The sequence below is a fragment of the Vitis vinifera genome, chromosome 11 (genome assembly GCF_030704535.1).
Source record: "Vitis vinifera cultivar Pinot Noir 40024 chromosome 11, ASM3070453v1".
Classification (NCBI taxonomy): Eukaryota; Viridiplantae; Streptophyta; class Magnoliopsida; order Vitales; family Vitaceae; genus Vitis; species Vitis vinifera.
This window is the reverse complement of record NC_081815.1, coordinates 18,447,906-18,459,851: the sequence shown is the minus strand read 5'-3', so window position 1 is coordinate 18,459,851 and position 11,946 is coordinate 18,447,906. Positions and strand designations below refer to the sequence as shown.

The 11,946-nt window shown below is 36.5% G+C and overlaps 1 protein-coding gene across 3 annotated transcripts; it reads left to right on the top strand.

The window, feature by feature from the left end:
* The first annotated feature begins 98 nt into the window (after positions 1 to 98).
* Positions 99 to 10,776, top strand: LOC100246157 (putative serine/threonine-protein kinase). Of its 3 annotated transcripts, none has more exons than XM_010658547.3 (7): positions 99 to 1,148; positions 4,672 to 4,824; positions 4,926 to 5,056; positions 5,323 to 5,536; positions 8,335 to 8,566; positions 9,364 to 9,514; positions 9,810 to 10,776. In XM_010658547.3, exons 1-7 carry the CDS (start codon positions 1,127 to 1,129, stop codon positions 10,269 to 10,271), a joined length of 1,365 nt encoding a protein of 454 aa, XP_010656849.1. In that variant the 5' UTR covers positions 99 to 1,126; the 3' UTR covers positions 10,272 to 10,776. The 3 variants fall into 3 exon arrangements, with proteins under 3 accessions (XP_010656849.1, XP_019078638.1, XP_010656848.1); XM_010658546.3 differs by having other exon boundaries at positions 794 to 1,148; positions 4,636 to 4,824; XM_019223093.2 differs by lacking the exon at positions 4,672 to 4,824.
* The last annotated feature ends 1,170 nt before the right edge of the window (positions 10,777 to 11,946 follow it).

The following is an 11,946-nucleotide window of genomic DNA, read 5'->3' as shown; positions in this document are numbered from 1 at the left end:
GGTATGGTGGTTCCAGAAAATATGAACCAGAAACTGATGTTGGTTCATATTTTCATATTCCTTACAATTCTATAGGTTCTGTAGGTTCGAGTTTTGATATTTTTTTATCTGTTTATTAGATTGTAGTCTTCAGTTTTGAGTTGGTATCACCTGATCTTCAGGGCACAAAGGACTGGAATCACTCTTCTAGGGCTCTATGCGCAAAGAACATTTATATTATGCATAAGCCTATGTTACCTTTATCAAGAATAAATGGAAAAAATTATTATTCATATATGAATAATATAATTTTATTCATAAAAACAAGTCACAACTGTTAATAAAATAGCAGGCTTCACAATTTAACATATTGTGTTTCATCTTAGTGTAGTCAAGATCAAGACCATGAAGGAATTTTAGAAATCTTTCCTGAATCCTAATATCAAGGAATAATGGTTGATAAACAATCAATCCCAGAGCCCATCCCTTTGCATTCTTAAACAATCAATTCCTAATCCCTTTGAACAATTCATAGAAATCATTTAGGCAATGTTTGGTTTCAAAAATTATTATTACCAAAATCAAAACTCATTTTTGGAAGGATCTTGATTGTTGTCATTGACATTCGATCTTTGTTCCTCGTCAAAATTGTGGATGCAATGCATGGAGTTCTTCCATGGGTGGTTCTTATCTTTAATTTTTATTTATTATTTATTTATTCCTTGTTAAGCACCAGCTCATTGTCTATACGATCATATCAATATTCTATTGCTTGCCGAGAAGTTTCCAGTTACCACGGTTTCCAGCTTATCCCCAGCAATTGTGGCAACAAGAAAGCATCCCATAGCCGTCTCCAAGGAAGACATTTGTCTCTGTCCCGTCCTTTCTCTCTTCATCTCCGTCTCTACCAAAGAAAACAAACTCCGCGTCTTCCAAACTCCAAATTCCATCGATTATTCCCATGCTCCACCCTCATTCTCTATCTCACTGTTTCCCAAGTCACCAAAGAACAAGAAAAAAAAAAAGGAAAAAAAAAAAAGAAGGAAAGATAGGAAGATAGAAATAGGAAATGGTGGCTGCCTTTTGTTGAAGCTACTGCACCTTTCGTCACTGCACCCAACATCAGTGCTGTGCTTGATGGTTGAGGATGCCTCGCCTCCTAGCAGAAGGTATGTGATGATCCAGTTATTCAGTATTTCAAGTTGTAATTTTAGCTCAAAGGGTTGATGGGTTCACTTTATTTTTTAGTATTCTGTTATGATTCTGTTATTCATAATTTTCAGGTTGTAGTTTTGGTCCAAAGGGTTGATGGGTTCACTTTCTTTTTCAGTAATCAATTTGGGCTAAGGTTTTTCGTTTTGTTTGATTGTTTCTGTTTGAATGGTGAATGATTCAGTGGGACTTGGGTGGAGTAATGCCTTCCAACTGATTGTGTAAAGTGCCCAAAGAGGAGTGAATGTTGAATGGTGATAAAGTTTATGAAGTTGAATCCTCATGACTAACAAGGCATTAGAAAAGCATTAAGAACCTGGCAAACAAAAATATGAACCAAGAAAGGCCTAGCTGCAGATACCCCATTTAGATCCTGATTATTAATTGATAAATCACATTTTTGTGTCCAATTACAAGCATTTGGAACAAACACGATCCTAGCTAATAAATGATATTCACCTTTCTAGCCTGATGATAACAATTGGGTGAAACCAAGAATGGTTCTTATTACTTGATTTCCTGCCTACTTGCAACCTTGAAGTGGGTGGTCTATGTGGATACACCAATTTGTGGATCTCCAGTGTTGATCTTTTCCTTCTTTGTATTTTGCTTTGTTGATTTTATCCTTGGTATGACATGGGGGTTCTTTTTATGAAGTCGTTGCAGTTCATCATATATTTTCTTGAGTTGACCTTAAAAAGTTTGAGCAATTGTGGATTAATGCATGATTTTGACAAGGGAAAGCTTGCAACTTTGTTAGGCCAGCCTTGATTATATATGTAAAGCTTTTATGGATCACATAAAGTGGACTGGTAATCAGGAGGATATCAACTCGTGTCTTCCTGAGTTGAACAGTGCAGTTCTCAGTAAATTTTGCTATATTTTGATTTCTTAAATTTTTTGCTTTTGGGGAAAGAGAAGTACAAAGAGGGTTCTGAAAATGGCTTGTTGAGTTTGATTATTACTTATGGTTTAAAAAGTTGCCACCAAATGATTAAGCAATTAAGGCAGGTAGGATACCAGCAGTTTGGCACTTCTTCAGGCCCATGGAATGCTGCAAGTTATCCCTGTCCTTGTTATACCTATCCTAATGTTCTGTCTCACTTTTGAGCCAGGGGATATCCTTCTTTTGATCCACCCTGGTGGAATCCAATAGGTTTGAGCTGCCTGTTTGGTTTGAGAAAGTGGGACAACCAGATCCATTGCCAGAAGAAGTAGCTGTAGTTAGGCAACTTTGCAAAATATTTTCCTTGTCACCCTTTTAGCAGCATTCTTTAAGAAAGCACTGGAATTACTAGTGGTCAATAAGTTTCTATAATAAATATTATATGTTATTAATAAAATTGCCTGATATGGTTCTCAAAATGAATTGATAATGTAGAAATATGTTTGGAATATATAATGTTAAGAGTAATGTTGTCATGTTTTCCATTATTTGGAAAGGCTTAGATCAATTCCCCTTGGTTTTTCCATCCCTTCTTGGCGCTCCCTCTAGCCACTATGTTTTTAGTCGTAAAGTTGCTATTGGTGAATCATACATTTGTAATCATCTTCCATCATAGTCGAGCTGATCTCTTCTATTGCATGTTTTGAATGCTAATTAAGTTCTTTACCTCCTCAACTTGTTTGAAAATTTCTCTTGAACCCCTCTCATGTATCATCAAGTGGATGAGGTGGAGATCTGACTTCCATTTTATCCATGATTGAATATCATCCATTTGTTGAATTTTCTCCCTGGAGTGTATGGCTTCTTGCTCACCATAGAAGGCACTGAAGCATAAAGTAATTTTCTTTGTCAGATTTTCTTAAGAAAAAACCTATATCCCTTTTCATAGCGCCACTAGGTAGGTTACATAGGGTTAAATTTTTTGGAGCCAAGTAAATAAGGATATTACTTTTGGAGGACAAAACCTGAGGAGAGGAAAGAACTAAGCAGGCTACAAAAGCGGACAAGGACAAAGGTATTGCCTTTCTAATAACTTAAGTTTAATACTCAAAACCTTTAATGCAGCTCTGAAAACTCCAAATAGCCAAAAAAAATTTCATTAGGGCAAATGAAAATTTGGTGAAATTTATGATACCTTTTGATTGTTTGAATTCACTTGTAAGGAGCATATCGATTGTTCAGCATAAGTTAGCAGATTCCAGCTTAACTTCTTAGCCCTTGTTTTTTTTTTGGTTGACAATATATCTTGGTTCATCTCTTAATTTCCTTAAGTTCTTAACTTTAGACTGTTTACAAAAGGTTCTTTGTCAACAGTATAACTATGTAGACATAGAAGTGTCTAAAGGGAGGACAGCAGAATAAAAGTGAAGGAGATGGCAGTCTATCAGAAACTCTCTGAAAGGTGTCATAGTTCCAGAATTCTTGGAGAATTAAGAAATTAAGCTTTTCAACTAGAACCCTTCAACTGATGCAAGTTCATTGCTCTTCGTGGCCACCATATAGACATATTTATAAGGGCTTTCAGAATGATAGCTTATTGGGGCTTCAAACTCGTGAGCCAATTGATGCCACATGGGTAACCAGTTTAATCTTTTGGTGGGAAATACAGTGACATCAACATGTACACTGCAGATGGTAGTGGCCATCCCTTCCTCTTAATCTGCTCCAAAATAGAGCAGTGTTCTGATTGTTCTTGCCTAGAAGGCCTCCAAATCTTGCTGTCAACCAAGAACCTTCAATCATCCTATATATTCAATTGGTGGTATAGGATTAATTTTGGGATTTCATACAAAACCATCATGTTAATTCTTAACCATCATTTTTATTTCAATGTGCTTCAGTCTTGGCTTCTCCTTGATCATATAAGTTAAGGGTGTAAATTGTGATATATGTGGCTATCGAGTGCTGGAACTAAAACTGAAGCACAGATACTACTTTATCATTCTGCTATCCTTTTTCATTCAATATGTATTTGTCTAGAATTATCCTTTGCAAGTGCATGTATATTAAAAAGCTCAATATCAAAGCCTCAAAAGATCACACAGTAGTTTCTGGCATCAATAACAAAGAGGAAGATCGCCTTTTATATTAGCAGATTTAAACAAATCATTATGCCCAACCTCTCTTAAAACATTTTGTGAAATCTGGTTTTTAAATGTAAGGCATTTAGCATTCATACTAGGTGGATATCAACCTATAAACTGACAGTAGGATCAATATCTTGGTGTGTCTAATGAAACTCAAGTGGGGACTCTATACTTGAATGCGTATATAATTATTATTTTACAGACTAATAAACTTAACATTTTTCTTGAGGAACCAAAATATTCTCATGTTATCTAATTAATAACATTTATAAGACATTATTTGTGTGCGTGTGGGAAGTAATTTTGATTTTTATGGAGTGTCCAACTTGAAACTTGTCTTTTGTGTTTCCATATTTTACTCTAGCTTTTCAGTTCAATAAAATAGTTGTTTTTTATTATTTATTAATGCAGTGACCTCACCATCACTCTCTAAACTACAAATGTCAGGCTGCCGACCACCGCATCATTCTCCAGCTTTATTCTTTTTCCTAGTAGCAGCAGTTGTGCTTCTAATATTTCTGATTCTCATTTTAGTCTCATGGAAATTTAAAAATTTAGCAGAGCTGAAGAAGTTGGTTACAGAAACTAAAAGGCTTCAAGGTAGTAAAATGGATCTAGTATAAGATTTCTTTTTTTTTTTTTTTTATAGGCTAAAAAAAAGATTGATGAGACCTCAAGACTAATTTTCATTTTTGTTGCAGAAGCCAAAGATTTTTGTAGTGGAAATCTTCGAACAGTAGGCCAATTTGACTTCCGCTCATTAAAGAAGGCCACAAAGAACTTTCACCCCAGTAATCTTCTAGGAAGAGGTGGATTTGGGCCTGTTTATCGGGTACTAATGCTGAATCTAAGAAACCTGATTTAACAAAGTTTCTTAGTTATACTGGAGAAAATCTTTAACTTGAGCATCAAATCTCTGTAACCAACTCAAATTTCTTCAAAATAAAATATCAAAACCAACAATAAGTGGATTTCTCTAAATATTTGGTGGTGCTGAGTAAGGAATTTTCAGAAAACCATTCCTGGGATTTGACTATTATGCTCAAGTCTTTTGTTTATGAATTAGGATACTTTCTAACATATTCCATCTTTTGATAGGGAAAATTAAGAGATGGAAAGTTGGTGGCTGTAAAGAAATTATCTCTTGACAAGTCCCAGCAAGGAGAAGCAGAGTTCCTTGCAGAGGTGAAGATGATCACAAGCATCCAACACAAGAATCTGGTTCGTCTTCTTGGATGTTGCTCAGATGGGCCTCAAAGGTTGCTTGTGTATGAATACATGAAAAATAGGAGCTTGGACCTCATCATATATGGTACAACTTCTCTATCTTTCTCTCTGCTTGTCCTTTTTATCTAGTTCTTTATTTCCTAAAGATATGATTATGGAGTACAATATAATTACTCTCCTTCTTAAGCACAAGAAACCCAGGGAGATTTCTCCCTGCATGACATATTTCCTTTTTTCTTATTTTTTGATTTATTTTTGATGAAGGTGGAAAGACTACATTTGTACTGTTGATTGTGCTTTACTGTTGCATTATATTAGGATACTCCTTCCATCCACTATACTGGCTCTTTTTGTGGTTTCTTCATCTTGTGGGAAAGTTGTAATTGCGAAAGGAGCTTATTAATGATGTTGGTTGACATGTCCATTACTATGATTGTATTTTTCTTTTTCATTTTGTCTCTTGTGTTGAAATATTTGAATATATGAGACAGTGGCAGCATATGTAGCCTATTTCCCTAGAATAATCTCCAATACTAAGAGATAAAGGAAGCCATTTCCGGTTTTGGATAGTTTATATTTTTAACAAAACTGATTATCATTTTTTTGTGATGCAAGCACTATTCCAGATGGACATGCCTTGAAATGCAGCTGAAATTCTGAATTGGTCTTCATGATGGAGGCATTTTATGTGCCTACTTTTGAGTGGTGGAGGTTGGTGCTTTAGTAGGTTATGAGCTGGGGAGAGGAGATGAGAGAAATAGGGAATGAGGTTGCTTCTCATTTGTTGTATGTGAGGCAAACCAGATGAAGTTGAGGCATCTTTCAAGTGTACCATTTTTCTCTTTTCCTTTTTATTTTTTTAAGGTGATGTTGCACTAGGAATAAATTTGTAGAAGGGTGTTGTTTTCCCATTTAAATATTTGGGAGGGGTGCCTTATAGCTAGCAGTTTACTTGGGATGTGAATTTATTTGGGTCTGCCTTTTGGTTCCTATTTAGAGTGATTTTAGTTTGTAATTCTGTTGTAGAGTAGTTTGAGAGAAGGTTGGTTGGTTGGTTGGGAAATGTATTTATCTGAAGGGGGTGGCTGACTTTGATTAAAGCATTCTTCTTAGCTTATTAGCTTCATCTCTATATTTGTAATTCTGTGTTCAATAATGGTAAGATCAGAGAAGCTCTAAAATTCCTTTTGCATTTTTTACCCAGGAAGGGCTTTTAGGAGGAGTTCAAATTTCATCTGGTTTGGTGGAAAAGTGTGCAAAACAAAAAATGGTGGTCTTAGTCCTAGGCACCTAGGTCTTTCTTAAAGCTCTGCAGGTTAAATGGTAGTGGGGGTTCACCACAGAGAGATAGAAACTTCAAAGAATAGGCGGTGGATAATTGCATGGGGAGGGAGAAGGAAGGGGGTAGGGGGGCTTTTAAAGGAAGTTAGAAGGTCTCATCCAGTCAGGCTTTGAAAAAGACTAGGAAAGATTGATTGAGTCAAGCTGGCATGTTTCCTCTGTAGTAGACTGGTAGGGATTGGATCAGAGTGAGGTTCTGATGGGATACCTGGCGTGGAGAGGTGTTGCTAAAGGATGTCTTTCATCATCTTTTAGGAACATAATTGTGTCGCTGAAGGGGGGGTGACCTTTTTAGAGCCCTTGTTTTCTTCTATCTTTCATGATTCATACTTTGAATTGGTGGAGGCCTTTCCTGAGTCTATCCATGCAACTAGAATGGTTGGGAAGGGATCATGATGACAGTTTTTCAGTTAGCTCTTGTCTAGGTGCTTTGGTGGTGGAGGAAAAGGGGATTGCATTAGATGTCATTTTGGCGTCTGGGGAATAAGAAAGGACAAGTTTTTGCTTAGGTCTTGCATGCCCTTGAAGGAGTTTTGGTTTAGTAGGATTCCAACTAAGATGCCAATCTTTGATTGGATTGCATGTCAGATGATATCTTGATTCTTGACCATGATTAACCTGGTGTGAGGATAAGGGTGCTCCTAACTTGATTTTATGTAGGCAAAAGAGTTGAGGAGACAGGTTGATCATGTGCTCCTTCATTATGTAAATGATTCCCACTTGTGAGGCATGCTTTTAGAGGCAGTTTGGGTTATTAAGCTGATCAAATCCTTGGATAATAAATAATGTTCTAAGGGCCTCAAGAAAGGAATAAATAAAATTCCCATTGAGTGACATGTGGGACTTTCGTGAAAATTAACAATCTCTACCACAAAATAGCACAACTACGCATTTTCATGAAGGTCATTGAATGTTTGTGTTATCTGGACACTTTATGGATCGGTCCATGCATGCCTGTTGATAGGGTCAACAATGAATAAAAATTGTACAAGGTCCTTCATGTCTTTATATATTTTTCATGATCAATGATCATAGAGGAGCCCCTTAGTACTGTGTAGATGGCCTAGTTTACTTGTATGTGTTAGGCATTCATCCAATCATGTTTTGGCTATTAATTCCCAGTTGTTGGCACAGGCAGCACATAAGGAAGAGGAAAACAGAGGGAGGCATCATCCCTTTACTTTGGAATTTGGACCATATTGATGGAGTGGGATTGGAGTTCCACACATGATGAGTTGTTGGTTCTGAAACTCGAACTGACAAGGGATGAATTCTCTGTTTGATTTTCCCAGCAGAGTGAATCATTAGGGTTGTTTTTATTTTTGTTTGTTTTTTGCTCTTTCTAATCCTTGTACACTGCATGAACACATATGCACCCTGTTATGTTGTTTTTGGTTGATTTCATTGCTCATGGAAATATGAAGTTTTGGTTTGGATGAATTCTAGTCTCAATAAAAGATTATCCTTAATACTAAAGGCAGCCAAATTGATTAGATATTGGCTTAGTTCCAAACACTAATTTTGAGTTGTTCTGTTTCACAGAAAGAAATGATCAGTTCCTGAATTGGAATACTCGATTCCAAATAATACTTGGCATTGCTCGAGGATTGCAGTACCTACATGAAGATTCACACCTGAGAATTGTTCACAGAGATATCAAAGCAAGCAACATTCTTCTTGATGACAGATTTCAACCAAGGATTGGAGATTTTGGGCTGGCTAGGTTCTTCCCAGAGGACGAGGCTTATCTCAGCACTGCCTTTGCTGGAACTCTGTAAGCCATTTTCTTACTACAACTATTCAAAGAAGCTTTATCTCATGGAGATGATTGATAAGTAGTTGTTGCATATGGAAAAATACCCAGAGAGAAAAATGGAAAAATTAGTTCGGGTCAGTCATGTACTTATCTAGAAAACTACTTAGAATCAAAGGGGGAAAACAGGGAAAAAGAATCTCTTTTGAAAGCAAAAGTTTTCCTTTTTGCCTCACCCCTATCACAATCACCACCACCACCACTAGTGTCCATCTCCATCATTTTGTTGATTGCATGGCACTATGAACACCGGTATAGTTATTATCACACAACAGTTCAGCACAATCTAGATAGGTGCCTCTGTAACCACCTTCACCAATCTATAAATCAATGGCATTCCCGTTAATACATTGTAGCCACCACCACCATCTCTTCCTCAACAATTTCCATCCATGTCTCCATCAAAAACCACTGTATTGCTATAGATACTGTAACAGAAACCGCCACCAGTGCTAGTATCACAATACACATTTATTCTCTCTGCCTTGCCCTCTCACAGATACACACAGCAAGTTATCCTATGCAGCAAAAAACTGAATGTAAAAATTTTCCTCTTGCTCAGAAAATTTTCCTGCCCAAGTCATTCAACATTTTCTGATGTGGGAGTGACTTATTTCTGTATTTGCTGTGAGGTTTATCAGCTTCAAATTCAGTTACACATCCATACTATGCTTATCAAACATTCTCATCATAGTTTTATTTCTTGTGCTGTGGTTATCTGTTCGCAATTTACTCTTTCTCTCTGCTTTCTTCTCCAGAGGTTATACAGCACCTGAATATGCCATTAGAGGAGAATTGTCTGAAAAGGCTGACATCTACAGCTTTGGAGTTTTGGTACTTGAAATCATCGGCTGCAGGAAAAACACCGATCTTACTTTATCATCAGAAATGCAATATCTCCCTGAATATGTAAGCCATCAATCTTTAGGCAAGATTTACTTATTTATTTGTATATTGTTAGTTTATGTGCATAGCTTGTGTTAAGCCACTAAATACACCTAGAAGCTTAAACTGTTAAGTGATGAGCCAACAACATATAAATCAAACCAATTAACTCCAATGACATTAGCCTTAACGCCCTGCCTTATATGCAGCTTCTTCTCCCACATGAATTTAATAAACAGGGGAACAAGCAATTCTATGCAAATAGCATTAACGGATTGAAACCTTGTAATTGGTCTTTATTTGTCTTTTTTCATAATAGGCTTGGAAGCTATATGAGAAGTCCAGGGTGATTGATCTGGTAGATCCAAGAATTCAAGAAGATGGGTTTGTGGAGAACCATGTGTTGCAAGTAAACCATGTGTTGCAAGTAATCCATGTGGCCTTGTTTTGTCTTCAACCTTATGCAAACTTGAGACCGCCAATGTCAGAGGTCGTAGCAGTGTTAACATGCAGAGCTGATATGGTTGGAACACCCATGAAACCGGCCTTTTTGGACCGCAAGCAGGACAAGAACATCTCTTCGGATACTATTTCAGAGGCTTTCCCTTCTCCTCTGCACAGTGATTCTCCTTCCTCATCTCAACAGCCAAAGATTTCAGAGGCTTTCCCTTCTCCTCTGCACAGTGATTCTCCTTCCTCATCTCAACAGCCAAAGATTTCAGAGGCTTTCCCTTCTCCTCTGCACGGTGATTCTCCTTCCTCATCTCAACAGCCAAAGTGAGGCCACTTCGCACTTCCCATCTTAATATAGCTCCTACGATTTGAGTCTGATTCCAACTTCCCTCTGGTTTCTTGCGGCTAGTGCTAGTTTCCTTTCCCATGTCAACACAGAAAAAGGATTGAGACCCACCATATGATGTCAAGGGCATACTCTGTTCTGTTGGCTCTTCTTTCTTTTTCAATGTAATATGGTGAGATTATAATCCAACTTGGAAGAAGCTGAAAACAACGGCAAGGGACGACCCTGACCAATCCATATTTATAACTTCTGCAGAAATAGCTGAAGATTTTCCTGTTCAAAATTCATTTGGTGATCATTTCATCAAAATTCTAGTTAGAAATGTAGACGTGTTCAAAAACGGTTGCAGGGTATCTATTCTTTTTGTGGTTGCAGTCTGAGATTTCGCCCTGTGGTCTTTACTTTTGTGAAGTTTTGCATGATATGCCGTATGAGAATCTATCATGTATCTTCAAGAGAATAAAAAATAAACTTTCCCTTGTCACAAGAGTATGAAATTATTATCTATACCTCGTTCTATGCTTGTTGCTAATATAATTACTCCAGTCTTTGGTATCGAAAAACACTTTTCTGCATCATATGGCATACCCTCGTCGAATTTGATTGGACACTTGTAAAATAAGAAGAATAGGTTCTTAATATCCTTTCTGGGTTAGGTGTTGAATATGGCCCTCTTGTTTCTGATGTTACCTCCAAAGCTGAACCTCTTTCTCTGCAAGTTTTGTGCGCTCTGTTTGTTGCTCAAGAAAATAGGATTGAGCAGCACAGAGTGTCAATTGTGCAGTAAGCTTAGCCCACAATGCTACAAGCGTTTGTATTGGTTTGATGTGAGCTTCACTGCTTTTCAAGCTAATTCCTCAGGCAACAATGGAGGTGGTGGGGTGAATCCAAATCAGATGATTGCAACGATGGAGGTGGGCAATGACAAAGTTGTACGATTCAACTTCACAAAGACATTTGGGAATGGTTTTTGAAACTGCCGCAAGAGATCTGAAGGGAAAATAGTTGGACGTGAACAATGCGTTCCTTAATCAGCGGGAAAATATGGAAACAATAACAACTTTTTTGTTTTAAAACTTAATTACTTTTATTTAGAATTAGCCGTTTCTAGAACTACATTTATTCATTTTTTTTTATGTGTATCTTGAAAGCTAACTAAAGAAAATAGAAATAAATTAAGGCCCGTGACTGTTTTTGGAAATAGTTCTAAAAAATGGTTTTTTAAATTTGTTTTCTAATGTTTTGTAAAACAAAAGTCTGTCTAAAAAGTTTTTAATCTATTTTTAATATTTTCAAATATGTTTTAAAAATAATTTTTTTATTAATTTTTTATTTTTAATCATTTTACATATAATTATTTTCTAAAATTATTGTTAGAAAACAAGTGAAGACAATAAAAAATAATTAAAATATATTTTTTAAAATATCGTATTTTATATTTTTAAAAAGATAAAATAGTGTTTAGTTATCAAATATATTTTTTTATTTTTTTATTCAAGAAAACCGTTCTAAAAAACAATTATAAAATACGCATGATATCATCAGAGTTTGGGCATATGGAAGGTGGAAGTAGGGGTCCACTTCCGTGTTGGCTGTGCCTTGGTTAGGCTACAGAGCGTGCTCACTCCAATCCAATAAGTCCACAGCTTTTGTCTTT

What these genes read in the sequence shown, in the direction of transcription:
- LOC100246157 (XM_010658546.3), top strand. Translation starts at nt 1,127, where the DNA reads ATGCCTCGCCTCCTAGCAGAAG. An exon ending in AGAAACTAAAAGGCTTCAAG is followed by an intron (nt 4,825 to 4,925) that starts GTAGTAAAATGG and finishes TTTTTGTTGCAG; the next exon opens with AAGCCAAAGATTTTTGTAGT. An exon ending in ACTGCCTTTGCTGGAACTCT is followed by an intron (nt 8,567 to 9,363) that starts GTAAGCCATTTT and finishes TTTCTTCTCCAG; the next exon opens with AGGTTATACAGCACCTGAAT.